The 19,779-nt window shown below is 57.4% G+C and overlaps 3 protein-coding genes across 8 annotated transcripts in view; 2 read left to right on the forward strand and 1 right to left on the reverse strand.

The window, feature by feature from the left end:
* The window catches only part of AP1B1 (adaptor related protein complex 1 subunit beta 1), a 53,276-nt gene extending 51,786 nt beyond the window's left edge, over nt 1-1,490 (forward strand). For all 5 annotated transcript variants that reach the window (XM_027124367.1, XM_027124370.1, XM_027124372.1 and 2 more), the window contains one exon: nt 513-1,490. In XM_027124367.1, the coding sequence (XP_026980168.1) occupies nt 513-587 (75 nt within the window). In that variant the 3' untranslated portion in view covers nt 588-1,490. The remainder of the gene's footprint in view (nt 1-512) is intronic.
* Nucleotides 1,491-9,885: 8,395 nt separating this feature from the next.
* Nucleotides 9,886-12,675, forward strand: RASL10A (RAS like family 10 member A). Its single transcript, XM_027124388.1, has 3 exons — nt 9,886-10,589; nt 11,589-11,713; nt 11,997-12,675. The coding sequence occupies exons 1-3, from the start codon at nt 10,371-10,373 to the stop codon at nt 12,262-12,264; spliced, it is 612 nt and encodes a 203-aa protein (XP_026980189.1). The 5' UTR covers nt 9,886-10,370; the 3' UTR covers nt 12,265-12,675.
* A 113-nt stretch (nt 12,676-12,788) lies between these two features.
* Nucleotides 12,789-18,274, reverse strand: GAS2L1 (growth arrest specific 2 like 1). 2 transcript variants are annotated; one of them, XM_027124373.1, is made up of 6 exons: nt 18,122-18,274; nt 16,529-17,198; nt 15,058-15,165; nt 14,877-14,973; nt 14,625-14,796; nt 12,789-14,100 (listed from the first exon to the last, which is right to left on the reverse strand). In XM_027124373.1, the coding sequence occupies exons 2-6, from the start codon at nt 17,177-17,179 to the stop codon at nt 13,086-13,088; spliced, it is 2,043 nt and encodes a 680-aa protein (XP_026980174.1). In that variant the 5' UTR covers nt 17,180-17,198; nt 18,122-18,274; the 3' UTR covers nt 12,789-13,085. The 2 variants fall into 2 exon arrangements, with proteins under 2 accessions (XP_026980174.1, XP_026980175.1); XM_027124374.1 differs by lacking the exon at nt 15,058-15,165 and having other exon boundaries at nt 16,529-18,253.
* Between the last annotated feature and the right edge of the window lie 1,505 nt (nt 18,275-19,779).

Genomic DNA, 19,779 nt, shown 5'->3' on the forward strand with positions numbered 1-19,779 from the left:
GTGATGTTGGCAGGAGGGGTGGCTGCGCTTGTCTCCGCTGCCAGGGCTCTCCAGGCTCTTCCCACAGTTAGAGCCGAGCCAAGTCTGATGTGCCTGCTTCCTGTGCAAGAAACCAGAAAGACCACCCAGCGTCCCCATGGCCTCCCTCCTGGCCCCAAACCTCCTCCGCCCTCCATGGGCTGTGGGGGGCCTGGCAGCTCTGCAGGGTGCAGCCAGCACTGCCTGGCAGCCTCGGGCTCGTGATTCACGCTGCAGAGGGCCATGGTGGTGGGCGGACAGCAGGCATGTGGGCTGCGAGTAAATTTGGTCCCCACCCGGCTGGCTGCAGCGGCCGCCCCCTCACCTAAACCACACAACAGCCCCAGCCACTGCTGCCACCAGGCCACGTGTGCGCACCACCCTCTCCCATCTGGTTCCCTCCTTCTCTGCCTTCCCCGCCTGTTCCTTCCTAGCCCTGGAGAGGAGCTCCGGGAATGAGCGCTCCCTGTCCCCTGACCCCTCTCTCCCTGCAGCTGTCCCTGAAGTGCCGAGCACCGGAGGTGTCCCAGCACGTGTACCAGGCCTATGAGACCATCCTCAAGAACTGAGGCCCCGTCCAGCATCCGCTCCAGCCTTCCACCAGCCGCGTCAAGGAGCCCCCTGGGAGGTGGCAGCACCTCCTTCTCCCGGGAGGGACCGGGCGAGGCTCCTGGCACCCACAGGCTTCCCTGGTCCTGACAGTAGGGCCTGCCTGGGTCCTCAGGATACTCGCGTGCTTGAGACCCCCCTCTTTCCATTGCTGCTGACGTTTAGCGTCAGGTGAGGAGGGGACCAAAGGAGCCAGAGCGGCACAAGAGCTGGACGGGGAGATCCAGGGTTCTTCTCTTGCTTTTCCCGGCACCTGAGGGCGAGCACGCAGTTCCCTCCTCGGTTCCCAGCCCAGGAAGCCCCGTGCCCCAGTCTCCCTTGGGCTGGTGTTAGTCTCTCTTGGTGGTGCCCTCCTCACCGCCTCTCTCTTGGGATGGACCCTGGCAGGCATCCTGGCGTGTGTGGAGGGTCCACTGGGTACCAGGAGAGCTGCTCTGTCAGGGCCTGGGGCTCCCAGGGCCTACAACCCCACCCTCCCGAGCACTGAGCCGCTCGGGGAAGACCATGTGGAAGCTCCCAGAGCCCCCCCCGGGCTCTTGCTCCCCTGGCAGACACGCCCGCCCGCTCCCCCTCTTGCCCGCGAGGACGGTCTCTGCCTCTGATACATTCCTCGATGTGTCCAGGGTTCCTGGAGCGGAGACACGGCTGAGAGGTGGGGCATGTGGGCGAGCGTGGTGCATCCTGTCTGGGGTTTCTCCTTAGCATCTGCTGCCCCCCTCCTGGCCTCCTTCAGTTGTGTCTGACAGAGCATTAGGTTTTCCTGTTACTGCTGTTTAATAATAAAGAAAGATTCTGCTTTTGGCAATCACGGACACTTTTTTCCTCTTCCACCAAATGTCAGAATTAAGAACTGCTTCCAAGTGGTTGAGGATGGTTTTCTTGAGCCCTGCAGAAACGATGTCTAATATATATAAATAGAGACTATATATTGTATGTTTACTCTTATTTTCAAAAAGAGAAAGTGAATAAAAATGATGACATCAAGTGTGTCCCTGGCCAGTGTGTCAGGTCCTGAGGCTCTTCTGGGCAGGGTCCTGGATCTCCTGGGGTCCAGGGTCAAGGGCTTGAGCTGTGTCAGCCCCTGCCTAGCCCTGCTGACAGTACCTTTCCCTCTCTTGTCCTTGGAAACTGCCTGCTGAGGCCTGCTGGTCTCCCAGCACCTCTCCCACCCTTGACCCCAGCTCCACCCGAGCCCATGCCGTCTTGCCTTTAGATGCTGGGAGGGCCGAGTGCATCTTGGTTTTCCTCAGCTCCTGGGAGCGGCAGGGAGGCCCAGCACCAGGCCTGTCTGGGCGGGCTGTTCCCCGCCCTGCATCTGCAGCGGCCTCCCCAGCCACCACCAGGGACACCTCATGTGGCCCCAGTTCTGGCACTGGCCTGGCTCCCGGGGTGGGGAGGGAGGTGGGGGGACTCTGGGCAGGGCTCTGTGGGCAGAGCTGCCAGTGGGTTCTCAGTGCCTCATGGCTGGTGGGCCCTCAGCCCCTTCTTGCCATGGCCACTCCCTGCACCCTGCCCATGCTGGACACACTGCTGTAGGCATTGGCAGGGGCACCTGGCCTTCCACTGCCCCACCTCTGACCCCTGGGGTGTCACCATACTGCCCTGGGACCCCAGAGTCTAGAACCAACCAAGGCCCCTGACCGTACAACCCCAGTTCTCGCCTCATCTGAAAGTCCCCAGCTCAGAAGGCCACACACAAACGCAGCTGGAGTCCCCTCCGTCTGTGGACTCACCGCAGCCTGCCCTGTCGCCTGCCGTCCTGACCTGCTGAGGCCCAACGCCCACCCAGCCTTGTGAGTGCACTGCTGTCCCCAGTGGGGCGATGATGAGGCCCAGGACCAAGCCCCTCAGGTGAGGGGGAAATGCCAGTGAGGAACGCTGTCCTGGCCAGACAGAGGCCCTTGGACTGTCATCAGACACCTTGGGTTCATGTGCTCGGGCCTCAGGCGGTTGTGGGAGGAAACTTACCATGATTTTGTCCCTCTCCAGCTTTCCTGTGCCTCCCTCACCCCAGTGACACCCATCACGTGCTCTCCCCAGTCCCGGTGTGCTCAGGTGTCCTTATTCTCAGCTCTCGATGCTTCTCAGGGGCCTTGGCATCTTGCAGAAGATTCTCCAGGGTCCTGAGCCTTCCCAGCCAGTCGGGGAATTCAACACAGCAACCAGTTATTTGAGAGGGTCCAACAAACACCCAGGGGCCTGATGGGTTCCCTGTGTGCCAGACACCCTGCCAAGGCCTGCGGCGTGACCTCATTGTACATTTTTTTTATCTTCAACTAGTGGTTTGTTTTATGGAGAGAGTGATTCTGGACCACGGTGAGATCAGTCACACAAAGGATAAAGTTCTCCCTTCCACATTTCCTCAGTTCTTATTTTCCCCCCTAGAGGCAAAGTTCGTTGCTACATTTTGGTTTTCCAGGAATAATTCTGTGCCTGTATAAAGCAAATCCAGGAACGTGTTTACTAAATAAATAGCACACCCTAGATGCTACCAGCACTTTGCTTTGTTTACCTATCAGTACAAATAGGCCTTGGAATTTCTTGTGCAGATGGGCTGTGTCTGCAGACGGACATTCTGGCTGTTTCCATCTTCTGGAGTCCAAGCAAAGGTGCAGTGAATATCTTTCTAGACATCCTTGCTCGTAGACACAAATGCAGCTATAGGATCTAGCCCCAGAATTGCTGGACCAGAGGGTATAAGCATTTCACATTTTAAATTTTAGTTCTTGTTTTGAAAAGGTAATGAATTCACATGGTTCAAAATCCAAAAGGCAAAAAGAATGTAGAAGTGAAATAATCCTTCTCATTCCTCTCCCTAAAGGGACCAGTGTTACCTTCCAAAGAGACTCAATGACGTCTAATACGATTTTTTCCCTTTTTATACACAAAGAGTAGCATGGAATACACCCCGATCTGCATCGTACTTGTATCTTCGAGACTTTTCCATTATTAGCCCATTATAGAGAGCGGCCTCATGCCTTTATATAACAGCCGTGTGGTTTTCCATTGAATGGAGGCACCATGATGAACCAGTCCTCGCCGTGATGTCCTCTTAATTGTGTCTTTGGTGGTGTTGGTGCAACTGATACTGCAAAGAACATTCATTTTCATGTCGGTAAATTCCTCAGACTGAAATTGCTGGTTCGAAGGTAGGTGCGTTAATCATTTTGATAGCTACTGCTAAAAATTCTCTAGTTTACACACCCACCAACCAGAAATGCGAAGCCTGTTTCCCCACACCCTCACACACTCAGCATATCGCGGTGTGTTTAAGTGACGGGCAAAAAACTGTACCTTACTGTGTTTTAAACATGCCTCCGTTCGTGTCTTTTCGAGCCATTTGTGTGTCCTTTTCTGTGAGCCGTTTTCTTATTTGTTGCCCTTTTTTGACATGGTTATTGGTCCTTTTCTTTCCGATTTGTCGTTATTTCTCCCCATTTTGTTACTGTTTTTACTTTTCCATGCTGAAATTGTGTTGGGCATTGTCTTCTTTTAATCTCTTCTTCCTTTTTTTTTTTTTTATAAATTTATTTATGTATTTTTGGCTGTGTTGGGTCTTCGTTGCTGTGCGCGGGCTTTCTTTAGTTGCGGCAGGCGGGGGCTACTTCTTCGTTGCAGTGCACGGGCTTCTCGTGGCAGTGGCTTCTCTTGTGGAGCACGGGCTCTAGGCGTGTGGGCTTCAGTAGTTTTGGCACGCGGGCTCAGTAGTTGTGGCTCACGGGCTCTAGAGCTCAGGCTCAGTAGTTGTGGCACACGGGCTTAGTTGCTCTGCAGCATGTGGCATCTTCCTGGACGAGGGCTTGAACCCGTGTACCCTGCTTTGGCAGGTGGACGCTTAATCACTGCACCACCAGGGAAGTCCTAATCTCTTCTTTCTTTCCAGTGCTTGTCTCATCTCAGTTTTTGCATTTTGAGCCTGTTCCATGTGGGCTTTATGTTAGGAACGAGGTAGGGATTCAACTTTCTTTTCCCAGATGGTTACGTAGTTGTTTCCACACCATTTACTGTATAATTCATCTTTTCCCCACAGATCTGAAATATCATTTGTATCATATACTAAATTTCCACATATATATCAGTGCTTTTCTGGACTCTGTTCAGTACCAGAGAATTTGTCTATTCATTGGTTATTGCATTTGTTTCTGTTTGTTTTTGTTTTTGTTTGGCTGTATCGTGTGGCTTGCGGAATCTTCCCTAACCAGATATTGAACCCAGGCCATGGCAGTGAAAGTCCAGAATCCTAACCACTAGGCCACCAGAGAACTCCCCACCACTGAGTTTTTTAAAAAGTATTGTACCTTTATATTTTCATAATTTATAGTACCCTCTTATTCACTCTTTTGGTCCCATTTGAACTTTAGAACTAAGTTTCTTTTTTTTTAATGATGGTATTGTTTTTATTTGGATCACATCAAATGTTTATATTAACTTATGGAGAATTGACATCCTCAAAACGATGTGAGGATAATAATATTAATAATATTAATCTGGACTTCCCTAGTGGCACAGTGGTTAAGAATCTGCCTGCCAACGTAAGGGACACGGGTTCGAGCCCTGGTCTGGGAAGATCCCACATGCCGTGGAACAACAAACAAATAAACAAAATAAATTAAAAAAAAAAACCCAAAACAAATAATAATAATAATATTAATCTGTACATCCAAATATAGGAGTAGATGCCTTTCCATTGGTTCATGCTTTCTTTTACGTCTCTATAACCTTTTTTTTTTTTATATATAAACTTATTTATTTTTGGCTGCGTTGGATCTTTGTTGCTGCGCGTGGGTTTTCTCTAGTTGCAGCGAGCAGGGGCTGCTCTTCATTGTGTGCATGGGCTTCTCATTGCGGTGGCTTCTTTTGTTGTGGAGCACAGGCTCTAGAGCACAGGCTCAGTAGTTGTGGCTCGCGAGAGCGCAGGCTCAGTAGTTGTGGTACACAGGCTTAGTTGCTCTGTGGCATGTGGGATCTTCCTGGACCAGGGATTGAACCCGTGTCTCCTGCATTGGCAGGTGGATTCTTAACCACTGCTCCACCAGGGAAGTCCTCTATAACCTTTTAAGTTTTCTTCATTTAAAAGTTCTCGCATGCGGAAGTCCCTGGCAGTCCAGTGGTTAGGACTTGGCGCTTTCACTGCCAGGGCTCGGGTTTGATCCCTGCAAGCTGTGGTGTGCCAGAAAAAAAAAAATTCTTGCATGCACATTTATTCTTCATAGATACATGAGTTTTTTCTATTTTTTTGTTCCTTTTGTAAATGGGATCTTTTCTATTCTTTTCTATATATATAATATGTTTATGATGTAAATGTTTATTAATATATAATACACAAGAATAAGAATAATATATATTTATAATATAAAATAAATAACAAATTATATAACATATAATTTTAAAACTAAACTCCAGACTTTATTCAGTTTTCACTAGTTTTCCCACTCATGTCTTCGTTCTGTTCCCGGATCCCACGTTCCATGTGGTTGTCATGTTTCCTGAGTCTCCTTAGTTCTGTGATAGTTTCTGAGACTTTCTTTGTTTGTCATGACCTTAACCATTCCGAGGAGTGCTGGTCAGGTATTTTGTAGACTGTCCCTCAACTTGGGTCTGTCTGATGTTTTTCTCACAGTTAGACTGGGGTTACAGGTTTTTAGGAAGGAGACAAGGGAGGCGCCCTTCTCGTCCCATCGTATCAGGGGTCCACACTATCGACGTGAGTTATCGCCGTCACATCAGCCTGGATCACTTGGCCGAGGTAGTGTTTCCAGTGGTCTCCACTGCGAAGTTACTTTCTCCCCTTTCCACACACTGTTCTTCAGAAGCAAGTCACGAAGTGCAGCCTACACTCGGGAAAGAGCGTGGGGGCAGGGAGCAGCTACATAAAATGTTTGGAATTCTTCTGTAAGGAAAATTTGTTTCTTCTCCTGCATTTATGTATTAATTCAATCATTTTATATCAGTTTGGACTCATGGATATTTATTTTATAATTTGGGTTTAATCCAAAAGTGCATTATTTATTTTGTTGCTTAAATTTTTTAAGCTTTGGCTATTGGGAGCTCTTTCAAGTAGGCTCTGTGTCTCTTTGACATGCCCCCATCCTTTGGCTTCTTTTGAGCACTTCCTTACTTTCCAGTACTATAAGATGCTCCAGGCTCATCTTTTATTCATCCTGCTCCAACCCTAGCATCAGCCATTTTCCAGGAAGCCTGGAGAACAGAATTAGAAACCAAGATCTGGGTGCTGGGTGTGTGTGTTGCTCTTGGGGTGGCACTTCTAGGCCCTTTCGGCAGACAGAACTAGGAAATATCTGTCTACATACTTACCTGTGTGTACACACATATGCCTCCGTTATAGTTTGTAAACTAGCATATAAAATGAAATTATTTTATATGTACAAACTTAGTCCCCCCACCAGCCTTACTAAATTGTCTTGTTTTCCTCTTTGTATCATCTCATTTCATCCCACAACAACTATATGAAGTCAAGACCATTATTATCCCCTTTAGAGAAGGAAACTGAGGTTCAGAGAGTTTAAATAACTTGTGCAGATGACACCCCTCCAGGAAGGAGGTTTCAAACCCTAGAGGTCTCACTCCAGAGGCCTGGAAGCCCTGCCCTGTGCTGCCTCCTTGTGTCCTGATGGTTATAAAACCCCATGGCATTCAAGGGGCTGACCGGCTACAATCAATGGGCAGCCTTACGATGGCCACCAAGGACCCACCGTGCATGAGGCATCCAAATGGTAAGGGTTCCCCCCATCAGGACTCTGGGGGAGTGAGTTAAGCTGGGACAAGTGATTAACAGGCAGGACAGACTATGATTAATGGTCAGTGGACTGACGCAGATGGCTGGGTGAGAGGAGTCCAGAGCAAATACCCCTGGGAGCTGGACGTGGTCCACGGTGCTCAACCCCAGAGAAGGTCTGGAATCAGGCCGGATGGGAAGAAACCTTTTGGGCAAATGTCAGGCAGTGGCCAACAGGCAGCCCGAGTTCTCTGGCTAGCTAGTCTTTGGGAAGCCTGGCCCTGGGCGGCCCACTTCTGTCTCAGCTCAGCTCCCACAGTGACAGGGGCTTCCTCAGAGTCCCTCCCTACAGGGCCCTAGGCTCCAGCTGACCTCCTCCTGAAGCCCTTCTGGTCTCTGAGCCCCAATGAAGTTGGGCTTCTCAGAAAGTCAGCTTCAGTGGCCTAAGGTCCTGGGTTCTGGTCCCTGTGCTGCCACTTTCCTGCTCATCCCTTTGGGCCTCAATGAGCATAGCTACAGTCAAGGCTTGGCACATCACAGGTCCTTTTTTTTTTTTTTGGCTGCACCTTGTGGCTTGTGGGATCTTATTTCCCCGACCAGGGATCGAACCCATGCTCCCTGCAGTGGAAGTTTGGAGTCCTAACCACTGGACCACCAGGGAATTCCCCACAGGTCCTTGATAAATGGGAATGGCTGCTAGTGATACTGATGGGAGACTTCCCTTGGGAATGTGTCACCCCTGTGGAGTGTGGACGACTTTGTGGGAGCTTTTGGACGTACTCTGTCCAGAGTGTCTTCCATCACTCCAAAAACCACACGCTAGGTCCCTGAGATGCCTCACACACAGCCCTGTCTGTGGTTCCCAAAGAAGCCCTACCCAAGAAAAGGGCTCTCTGTCAGAAAGTGAAGCAAGGAAGGTTTCCAGGACACCCAGAGCTGGCTCCCACGTGTGGGAGGGAGGGTGCTCCAGGCAGGGGTTGGTGGTCCCGAGTGCCCCAAGGAAGACCATAATGATGTCAGCCCCACACCCTGCTGAGTGCCAACAGGGAAAGTGGTGCCTAGTTTATTTACTCCCTGCCTTGTTCCCCAAAGGAACTGAGGCGGCTCACAAAACCCAGATGCCTGAAAAGTTAAAAAGTCAGAGGGGAAATCGGGTGAAGGGAAAAATCACAGCAGAAAGTAAAATAAAGCCAAGGGTCCCCACTCACTGGGCCTGAAGACCTAGAACACCTGTCAGATGTAGCCACAACTCTGGCTCTGCTCTCCCTAGTGGCTGAGAAGAATAGTGAGAGCAGACCCATATCCCTGATCCAGGTACCATCGCCTGCTCCCAGGAGGATGAACCCCACTCTCCACTTCAAGACTCAGCTCCTTCTCCCTCTCCCACTTCTCCCAGGCTAGGGTGGGCATGTTGTCTGTGCTCTTACAATTCCTGCATCCCATCCCTAGAACGTTCTCTCTTAAGGCAGGACTTTTTAAAAAACCTATCTCAGCATCCTGGCAAGCAGTAAGATTGGAGATGTTTGTTGAAGAGACAGATAAGAAAAACCCTTGTTCAGTGCAGAAACAGACATGCCTGTGCATTTCCCCCAGTACCTGGGCATCAGAGATGTGGGAGCCCCCCACTGTAGGGGGTAGGCAAGCAGAGGCAGAGGATGGGGCTGGTAAACCCAGACTTCCCAAGCCCTGATGGGGAAGGAGCTTCCGGCCAGCTCCAGGGAGGGATTTGGGCTCTGAGAATCTGGCGTGGAGGCTGCAGGGTTTGAGGGAAGCTACAGTGGAGACATAGGCAGAAAATTTGGCCTTAGCTATGACGAAGGTGGTGTCGACCAATTTCTGGATCTTTCAGCATTGTTGGGACAGGGATTTGGGGCTGAGCTGCTGGGACCTGGTGCATGCCGGGTTCAGCACCCTTTGTCCCACGCCCCCCTCCATGATGCCATTTGACATGTTATTTAGTGCTGGCCATTTACCCCTGTGGGCAGGAGGGAGGTGGGAGAGCTCCTCAGAAGAGACCGCAGGGCGGCGGGTCAGGGGCCACCCACTGCCTCCCAACCTCGGAGAGTCCCCTCTCCAGCCTTAGTTTTCTTTTCCTCTCTCAGAGACACCAGGTTGAGGCTTTGATTCAAGGATCACATATCTTAGTATAGGGCTTGGCACGTAGTAGGTTCTCAAGAAACGGTGTCTGCGTTTGATGGATGTGGAGCAGAGCCGGCGCAGTGCGGCAACTCGTCCAAGGTCACACAGCTGGGCTGGATCCGACCCGGGCGCCCTGACTCCAGCGGGCCGGATTTGTGAGGAGCCAGCTTGGGGGAGCGGTGTTTGGAGGAGGGGACAAGGATGTGGGCGGGAAGGGACTTCTATTTTGGAGCGGGTGACAGGAGTGCGGAACGCAGAGGGGGCTGGGTCCCTCCCCGGGCTCCCCGAGTCCCAGTCACCTTCCCGCGACCCTTCCCGGGAGGGGCGTCCCGGGCGGGTAGGGGGGAGGTGGGAGGGGCGGGCGGGCAGGCGGTTACCTCATCGCCGCCTCCGGGAGGCTCCGCTCTCTCGCTTTCTCGCGCCGCCGGCTGGGGCGGCGACTCCGGGCGCCGGAGCCAGATAAGGACAGAGGGACGGAGGCGCCGAGAGGCAGTGCCGCCCCCAGCGCCCCTCTCCGCCGCGGGACCCAAGCAGGGGGTCCGACCTCGGTGCCCCGCGCTGCGGGCGGCGCCTCCAGTCGCGCTGCGAGAGGAGGCCGTGTCTGTGCGCGGCGCGTTCGGTCTGTTCTCTTCCGAGCTTGGCACCCGCCGGAGCTGCTCTCACGTCTTCCGTCGGCCTGCTCTGCTGTCTGTCTGCCCGCCCACCGCCAGTTGCGTCCTCCGGCCTGGCCTCCCTGGGCCCCGGGTGCTCCGAGGGGCGATGAGGAGCGCGGCGGGGCCGGGGCGTACCGGGCAGTGCGCGCGGCGCGCGCCGAGCGGCGTCGGCCCATGAGGCTTCTCAGCGCGGGGCGCGGCAGCACGCGCGGGCCATGGGGGGCAGCCTGCGGGTGGCGGTGCTGGGCGCCTCGGGCGTGGGCAAGACAGCCATCATCCGCCAGTTCCTGTTCGGTGACTACCCCGAGCGCCACCGGCCCACGGACGGGCCGCGCCTCTACCGGCCCGCGGTGCTGCTCGACGGCGCCGTCTACGACCTGAGCATCCGCGACGGCGACGGTGCTGGCCCCGGTCAGAGCCCCGGGGGGCTAGAGGTAGCAGCTCGAGGAGTGGGCAGGGGCGTGTGACAGCATGTGTGTGGGTGCTCGGTACACACGTGCGAGTCCGCGTGGACGGCCCAGGGGTGCCCGACTGTGTTCATGGGCCGAAGAATGAATGTGTGTCCTTGCGTTTGTGTGTCTCACCCCTTCTGCTGGCCTGAAGTTGCCCAAAATCAGGCCCGAGACCCGGCGAGTTTGCAAGGTGGCTTTTTCTAGCTCGCTTAAGTGCCTCTCTGTTTGCCTGCCTCCGCTGGTGGGTGGGGATCCGTGCGTGGGGGAGCATGGTCCTGCCTCCCTGAGGGTGAGCGTTGTGGGTCTGGGGCCTTGAGCAGAGCCGCACTGGGAGAGGTTGAAGCCAGACATAGTGGTGTACTTTCTAGGGGGATCATTCTCTGCTCCCTCATTCCTGTGACCTGCAGCAAAGACTCGTCTAGTAATTTTGCAAAGTCCAGGACAGACTTTGAATCCTTGGAGCTGATGCCTTCGAGAGGTGAAGAGGAAGGAGCAGGCAGGATTAAGCAGGGCTTCCTGGAGGGGGTGGCATTTGGGCTAAACCTGGAAGGATGAGTGAACTTTTGATGAAAAGAAGTAGTGGAAGCATTCCAGGTGGAAAGAGCAGCATGTGCTTAGGCCAAAGGCCTAAACGTGTACAGCTGCCGCTAATTAGTGGTCTCTGCGGGCTGGGGGAACACCGGCCAAGGGCTTTGGAATTAGGCTGAGGCATAACTACCAAGGAGGGGTTCTGGGGAGGGGCGGGGTTTGTCCCGAGTTGAACTGTGGGAAACTGGAGGAGGAGGAAGAAGATAGGAGTCAGGGGAGAGGAGACCCAGAGTGAAAGAGGGTTGAGGGCTGACCGGCTTCAGGCACGGTTTTAAAATTCATACCCCAGCGTCCGTAAGGACAGTGGGTTTAGCGTCAAGGCCCCTGCTGGAGGACTGGGCATGGGAGAGTGGGAAGGGGGGGCTCCGGCAAATTCTGGCCTCCCGCCCCCAGGAGTGGCCGGACCCTAAAGACTGGAGCTTGCAGGACACGGACGCCTTCGTGCTCGTCTATGATATCTGCAGCCCAGACAGCTTTGACTATGTGAAGGCGCTGCGGCAGCGCATCGCGGAGACCAGGTAGGTGAGCAGCGGGGCGGAGGGGAGTGTTTGCGGGTCTGGCCAGGCCTTTGCCTGAGGTGAGTGAGGGGGTTCTTCCGCCATCTTGGGCCTGGTCTCAGGCCTTCCGGGCCTGGCCTCTAGCCCTATGCGGTCTTTAGGCCTGGGTCTTTGTGTCTTTGTGGTTCTGGTAATTTGCTGGGGGGTCTCTGGCCGCAAGAGGGGAATGTATATACCCACTTGGGGGGATTCTCCGGCCATGGGGTCCGTGGCACCGCGACCCTTTTTCCCATTTGGCCCCCAGGCCGGCGGGCGCACCCGAGGCGCCCATCCTTGTGGTGGGCAACAAGCGGGACCGGCAGCGGCTGCGGTTCGGGCCTCGGCGCGCACTGGCTGCGCTAGTGCGCAGGGGCTGGCGCTGTGGATACCTCGAGTGCTCGGCCAAGTACAATTGGCACGTGCTGCGTCTCTTCCGCGAGCTGCTGCGCTGCGCTTTGGTGCGCGCACGCCCTGCGCATCCGGCTCTGCGCCTGCAGGGCGCGCTGCATCCGGCGCGCTGCAGCCTCATGTGATTGAATTGGACGACACGACCGATGGCGGGGAGGGGTCCTCCATTTGACTGGAACAACTGGGGACCCGGATTGGACGAGATTGCCCAACTTCTCTCGGATTGGACAGGACAGCCTCCTCTCTGATTGGCTGAGGAACACTCCCACCCAGTCTCCTGGGCGACAGGCTTCTCTTTGAATCTCATTGGACCCAGCTAGGCCCCATTGGACAGTCCTTTCCGGGACCTCATTGGGTCACGATCCCATTGGATGGAAGGGACGTGGTTATGCATCTGATTGGAAGCTCTCAGACTGCTCTTGGAGTTCCATTGGACAAACAGTTAAATCCCGCCTCTCAGGAGGAAATAAAGGGGGAAACAACTCAAGTGCACCTGGCACTTCTGGGATGGCAGGATAATCTTAAGCGTGAAGGTCAGAGCTGCCAGGCATTGCCCCCTGGCAATTAACTCCAGAATCCCAAGCTGTAATGAGGGCCCCCAAATGGGTGTGATGGCCCCAAGGCTGAGTCCCCAAGAAGCAGACGCAAGTAGCTGGAACAAAACTTTACTGTCAGGCTCTGCAGGGCCACAGGACCTCAGGAAGGGTCCTTATTGGGCTGGCCCAGCCCCCTCTAAGGCATTCAATAATATTAGTAATTAAATAGCAATGCTCATCCCCCAACCGGAATGTACAACAGAGGTCCCATTGTGCCATGTGGTCCCAAGGGGTCTGGTCCCATGAGGTCTGGTCCCCAAGAGGCAGGGGGGACTCCCTGATGCAGAGGGGTTAAGGCCACAAAGGAAAAGGAGAAGGAATGGGGGACTGGGGGCAGCTGGGCTGGTCCATCACATCCAGGAATCTGGCTCAGCCCTTGGGCTGACTGACTGCAGGGCATGCCAGGCCCTGGACTCCGTGGGTCCAGATGGGCGGCGGGGGCCCCTCGGGGTGGGGATGCGTGAGGGTTTTCGGTCTGGCTGTGTGTCCATCCGGCCTCGTGCCCAGGTCCTCAGGGGCTCTGGGCCGGCCATGGGGCTCCCAGGTGCATCTGGTGGGCCCCCTACACCGGGGCAGGGGTTGCCTTCATCGGAAGAGCTAGACAGAGCTGGGCCTCGGGGCCCGGGCAGCCCATTGGCCATCCTGCCAGAGTCTGCGGGTTGGCCACACTTGCCACCCAGGACGCTGAGGGACGAAGAGGAGGAGCTGGAGGAACAGTAGGCTGAGTCAGGAGCTGGAGGGTCTGGGGCCCGAACCAGGTCAGGGGCTGGTCCCGTCGGGGTCCCGCCAGCAGCAGCCTTAAGCGCTCGGGCATTGGCCAGGAACTCCTCTTCCAGGCGCTGGAATAGTTGCTGCTCCTCCTTTGGGTCAAGCTGCAGGGGTGTGCGGAAGACACTGGCCGGGGTGGTGCTCAACTCTGGACTGGGGCTGGGGACCCGGGGAGGCCGGGGGGCTGCGGGGCTGTGAGCACGGGGAGTCTGGGGGCTGCTCCTGCCCCGTGGCATCCATGAGTGCTGCCCATCTCGGTCCCGACGCACCAGCAGCACAGCCTGCTCTTCACGGCTCTGGCTCCGGGCCCGCCGGGCAGGGCTGGGGCCCAACAGCTGGCCTCCTCTGCCTCCTGGGGCCCCACGCGGCCGCCCCCGATCCAGCCGGTCTCGGGACTGGCTGCGCGGGGCGGGGGGGCGTCTCGGGGAGGCCGGAGTGCCTGTGGTCACCCGACGGCTGGGCCGTTCCCGTCGGGGGCCAGTGCCTGAGTCTTCACTGCGGGCACCAAGGGGGCCGCTCTGGGCTGAGGAGGCTGAGGAATCGCTGTCCCCGGAGTAGCGGCGGGAGCGGGGGTGGGGGGGTAGCTGGTCCCGGGCCCTGGGGCAGGGGAGCAAGAGAGAGAGCTGGGGCAACGCGGAGGGGACTGGCGTGCAGAAAGGGCAGGAAGAGTAAGGAACCAGCAGCCGCGTGGTTGGGGCGGGGGGTGGGAGAGGCACCTGTGGTGTGGTGACGGGAGTGCCAAGGGTGTCTGTTGCCCTGGGGACTTCCAGGGAGAAGTGAGAGGCTCTGCCACAGCTTCCTGCAGCCACGGCCACCCCCGCCGCCCCAAGGCATCAGAAGAAGTAAGGCCCTAAGCTCCCCCTCCCCGGGCCTCCAGTTTCCTGGGCAGGCCATCGGGAAGCAGGGTTGGACTGGCCGCCACCCAGCCCCCAAGGCCCGCCCAGCTGTGTTGTTCGTTTGGTTGGGTTGCCATGGAGACGGGAAGCCGGGCCTGCCGCCACCTCCCCACCCCCGGGAACTTTTCCCAGGGTGTGAGTCACGGAGCACAGTCATCCAGGCCAGGGCGGGCACCCCCACCCCCACCCCCTGGACCCCTCACCCCGCGTCCTCCTGCTTCTCACCTGAGCGGGGTCTCGGGCCCCTCCTTCGAGCTGCGTAAGCTAATGGGTGTCACCTCCGGGCGGGAGCCCCTGCGCTCACCCCCGGAGGCTGGGCTACCAGCTCGGGGGCTTCGGGTGGGCGACACCCGCTGTGGGGAGAAGGTGCGGGCCCTCGTCTGGGGTGGGCGGTGGGCTGCAGGGAGAGAGGACGGGTGGCGCATGAGAGGTGGGGCCACAGAGGTGCCCCCCCCCGCCCCCGCCGTGGGCACTGACCCGTGGAGGAGCAGCGGCAGGGGTCGTGCTTGTCCAGGTAGTGCTCCAGCGTGTCCCAGCCGCCGCCCACGCGCACCATCACGTGGCTTCTCAGCACCTGTGGCAGCCCAGCGTGGGCAGGTCACGGCCTGCCCCCCCACCTCCCAGGCTGCCACCTGCTCAGGTAGCCCCTGGCTCTCACCCGCACAAAGATGAGCAGACTGGAGTCTCCCACGCGGTACTTCCCCTCCGAGACTTTGATCATGGGAAACTGGTCTGGGCAGGTGCAGCACCCCAAGATCTCTCTCACCTGAAGCCAGAGAGAGGCTGGAGGTCAGGGGTCAGGTCACTCCTCCCCTGGCCCAATGTCAGCAACTCCAGGGTCAGAAGGAAGTAAGTCCTTCTGGAAGCTCTCCTTCCCCTTTGGCTACCAGGGGTCAGGGAGCTGACTAGGAAAAGATGGAGGGACTGTGGTTGGGCCAGGGCCTGGGACCCCAACAAGGCACATTCTTCAAGTCCCTGAGCCCTGGGGGAGTCCTCACTCCCCCTCGCCTACTTCACAGACATGAATGTTGAGACCCACAGAGAGGCCAGGTTTGGGGTGGAGGCAGGCCACAGAGAGGCCAGGTTTGGGGTGGAGGCAGGACCCACACCCCATGGAGGCAGGAGTGCCACAGACATATGGGGCACACGCATACACCAACGTGCACACCAGGCCACCCGCCCAGCTAGCATACAACTGCCCACATGCTCCCCCAGGCTGGGAGCTGCCAGGCTGGCTGTGTGGGCGGCCCGCCTGCCTCCTTGCCCACAGCGGAGCTGCTGAGAAAATGAGCAGGTGGAGCCTCTGGTGACCCTGGTGCAGGATGGGGTGGGGTGGCAACCTCTGCCCACAGCCATCCGGCTACCCGCCTCCAGGAAGGGGACATCATGTTCTAACCTCCTGATAAGAAGGAAACTCTTGGCCCGGCTGTGTGGGGGTTAGGGACACCTAGGTCCCGGGAAGAGGAGGAGGAAGCTGGGGTCATGGTCTGGCACCTCCTATGCTCAGGGTAGAACTAATCCTGCAGCTCCTGAAAGGACTTTAGCCCCCAGTAGCAGCAGCTACTCCAGGCTTGGGTTCCCAGATAAGTGATGTGTGCAGGGCCCTGGAGAGAAGGAGGGACCTGCAGAGCCCCTGGGAGCTTCCCTAGGCACTCACTGAGCACCTACTGTGTGCCAAGCGCCTTGCCCAGGACCAAACAACACAGGCACCCATTCCACCTCGAGCTCAGCGATGGTGTGAATGCAAATGTCTAGCAGCTGAGCGCAGGGAGGGCATACAGGAGGGGCTCAAATCACACGGCCCCCAGGATGAAGGAACACCTAGCACTTATCTGGTGCATGGTTACCACGGAAAGGAAGCAGGGAGATCGTGCAATGGGACCCGAGTTTTCTCCCAGGCCGTGCTGGGCCCTGTGACCTCACCCAGCACCTCTCCCTCTCTGGGCCTGCTCAACTCCTTGGGGCCAGGTATCCACTTGGTGCTCAACATAAGCACTCTTTCCATGGGGCAGGCTGTCCTGCAGATACGAGGATAGGACCCCGGAGGTTGCAGGCACCACCCTGATGTCTGGTCCCTGGGTAAAGGGAGAGTAAGCCAGGCCGCCGGGCATACGCACTCGGGGACTCACCAGCTCGTCAAGGTTGCGTAGGTCGCTGGGTGTCATGCGGGGCCCGCGGGAGGGAGCCCCCGGGGCAGTGGCGATCTCAGCAGCAGCAGCAGTGGTGGCAGCGTCCTCCCCGGCACTGGGGGCGTTGGGGGCTGTGGGCGCGGCGCACAACTCCTGCTCAATTTCCTGTTCGAACTGCACGAGGCGAGGGGCCAGCAGGCCGAGGCGGGCCCCGCGCCGCGCCACCTCCAGCAGGCACAGCACCACGCTTTTCTCGTTCTTTCGCAGCACCAAATCCTCGGTCTCAAACATGAGCACTTCGGGCACACCCAGCTCTGCGCGGCACCAGCCGATGAAGGTGGCCACATTGTCTCGGGCCACGAAGGAGCCGGGTGCCACGCTGTGTGCCTGGAAGGCCACCCCACGGGCTGGGCGGGTGGCGGCCATCGCGCGGGCGGCCTCGGTGACGGCATTGGCATGCTGGCACAGGGTGGTGCCCGTGGCCAGCCCCGTCAGGAAGCCATCGCCACCGCTGGGCAGACCCAGGCCATACAAGGCGTTGAGCCACTCGGCCAGGTCCTCCTTCATGGCCTCCACGTAGGCCTCACTTGAGCGGAACGGCCGCACGCTCTTGGCTGCCGAGCCCGCGATGCCCACCACGGGGTCTGCCATGCCCAGGCCAGCCGAGTCACTGTGGGCAGGGACACGGGTCAGGATGGCTGTGAGGACCCAGCAGGCGCTCAGTACAGGCTATGCCGCTGACCACCTGCACCCGCCTGTCGTTTCAGACCAAATGCCTGGGTTTGAGCCCTGGCTGTGAGAAACTCTTCGCCTTAATTTTCCCATCTGCAAAATGGATGCAATAATAGTACCTTCCTCATAGGAACTAATGGGATGATTTTTATAAATGACTTAGTGTCCATAAGTGTTTGCTGCTTGGTTCTTTGGGGGAGGGGGGATTGAAAGACTTGGCAGAGTCCTCCTGCCCAGGCAGGGAGGCACCCATCCTTACTGCCCCTGTGATAGGTAAAGAGATGAGCCCTAGAGAGATGTAGCCCACGGCCCTGGACTCACAGTAGGAACCCCGGTCCCGACCTCAGAGAGGGGTTAGGTCGACTGCTGAGGGCTGGTGGCGATCCCACTTCCTCCGGAAAGATCCTAGGTCCTCCCTCAGCCTCCCTTCCGTAAGGACTGTGTCATTCTAACGACAGAACAGCAGCAGTAGTAAAGTAATCGCAGTGACCTTGGCCAGGTCTGAGCGTGCAGTGATATTATCTCCATTTTACAGATGAAGAAACTGAGGCGCAGAGCTCGCTCAAGGTCACAGAGCAGTGGGTGGCGGAGCCGGGGCCGACCTGCCCGCGTTGCTGATCCGGCTGCCGGCTGGCCCGCCCGCCTCCTCCAAGGAGCCTCGCTAGCGCCCCAGGCTGGTGCCTGTGAGCCGGGACTCAGAAGGGCCTTCGCCAGTCCTGGCTGTCCTCTGGGCTTCGGCCCAGAGAGGGTGCGGGGCTGCCCAAGGTCACACAGCCCTGGGGAACAGAGGCCCGCGGCTGCCGCCGCCAGGTCCCCTTCAGTGTGCGCCGGGCAGTGGGTACTGGGGGTCCCCGCGCTCACCTGGCTCATCCCGCGGCCTCGGGGAGCATCGCCCCGGCGGAGCCGGAGCCGGGCCGGGCCGCCGCAGGGAGGCGCCGCCCGAGCTACAGCGGATCCCTGTCCCACCACCGCGTCCTCAGCGCCTGCAGTCTCCGCCCCGCCTCTCTGGAATTCGGATCCGGCCGGAGGGGGTGGGCGGGGCCGCGCTCTCTTAAAGGGGACGCGCTGTTCCCGGCCTGTGGAGGGGCTGGAGTCTCCAGATGCGGAGCGGGCCAGGGACTCGGCCCAGCCCTGAGCGGAGGCGGGACCACGGCCCCCAGGCGACCCTTCCAGCCCAGAAGTCCCATCCCCAGTCAGGCTAGTCCCCACGGTCCCTTCCACCCTCCTTGGTCTCCTGGGGAGGGGTTTGGGTGTTTCTAGTTGCTCTGCCTCCCCAGATAGTGGCCTCCCCGGGTGAGCACAAACGGGCAGTTCCCAAGACGAACTCAGGAAGCGATAGGGGCCCGGGGATGCAAGTCACCTCCGGCTGGAGTGGACCTCCTTAGCTCAGATAAATGAGCCGTCCAGCCTTGGGTGTCGGACTTCCTATCAGCAACGCCGGCCTGGGGGAGGGGGAGGATGGCTCCGTTTTACCCCCACTTAACCACTGGCTCCTTATCGAATGCTCCCTCAGGTTAGGGGAATCCGTGGCTGAGGCCCACGTTTCTGACGCTGCGGCCCATACGCTGCAGTGGGGACAGGCCAGTCCTGGACCACCTCTGGCTATCGGGGTGGGCCATGGAATAAACGGCAGAGGCTAGGCGGCAGCCTGGCTCTGGAGAGTTAAGACCCACTGGTTTCTTTTCAAGCTGCACAGGATAGACCTGGCTGGGACCAGCGGGAAATCCTGCCCCTGCTGCCGTTGGGCGGGGACTCCAGGCCTGGCTGGGCAGCAGCCTCACTGGCCAGGCGGGGCTGCTTCGGGGAAGCACCACCACCAACCGCCCAATGCTCAGAGCTTTAATAAAGCTCCTACTGTGTGCCAGGCCAGCTGTGTGCCCTTGACCTGAAGGAAACAATGAGTCACCTCTATGAGGGACACTCATGCCCAAATTTGGGCTGAGTCAGGAGAGTAGCTGGTGGCGCAGGGATTTGAACAATGACTATTATGGGAATACCTTCATTCAAGGATCGGGGCATTTGTTACCTACTATGTGCCTGACCTCCTGGTGGCAGGCTGCTCACATCATCTCACTGAGTCCTTGTGACCTTTCAAAAGGTGGGCTCTTACCCCAATACCCAGGTCGTGCAGGTCCCACTCTACCCTCTCCACAGCCCACTCCATCCACTGTAGAGTGAGGAAGGCCCGTGTCTAGAAGTAGTAACTAACTGCTGACATTGACATGGAGCCTACTGGGTGCTGTGTCTTTTGGCACTGCAAAACCAAGAGCAAAAAGCAGGGAACAAAACAGAGCCAGCTCCCAGGCTCACAGTCTAGAGGTGGCTCCTGGGCTGCAACAGGGACAAGGCACTGGGGAGAAGGGAGTGGGGAGCAGGAGTGGGGGTGGGATGGGCCTGCAATTTTTTTTTTAAATTTATTTATTTAGTATTTATTTTTGGCTGCGTTGGGTCTTCGTTGCTGTGCGAGGGCTTTCTCTAGTTGCCGCGCACGGGGGCTACTCTTCATTGTGGTGGGAGGG

Source organism: Aethalodelphis obliquidens, unplaced genomic scaffold (genome assembly GCF_003676395.1).
Source record: "Aethalodelphis obliquidens isolate GAN/ISIS:26980383/991018 unplaced genomic scaffold, ASM367639v1 scaffold28, whole genome shotgun sequence".
In the NCBI taxonomy this organism is placed as follows: domain Eukaryota; kingdom Metazoa; phylum Chordata; class Mammalia; order Artiodactyla; family Delphinidae; genus Aethalodelphis; species Aethalodelphis obliquidens.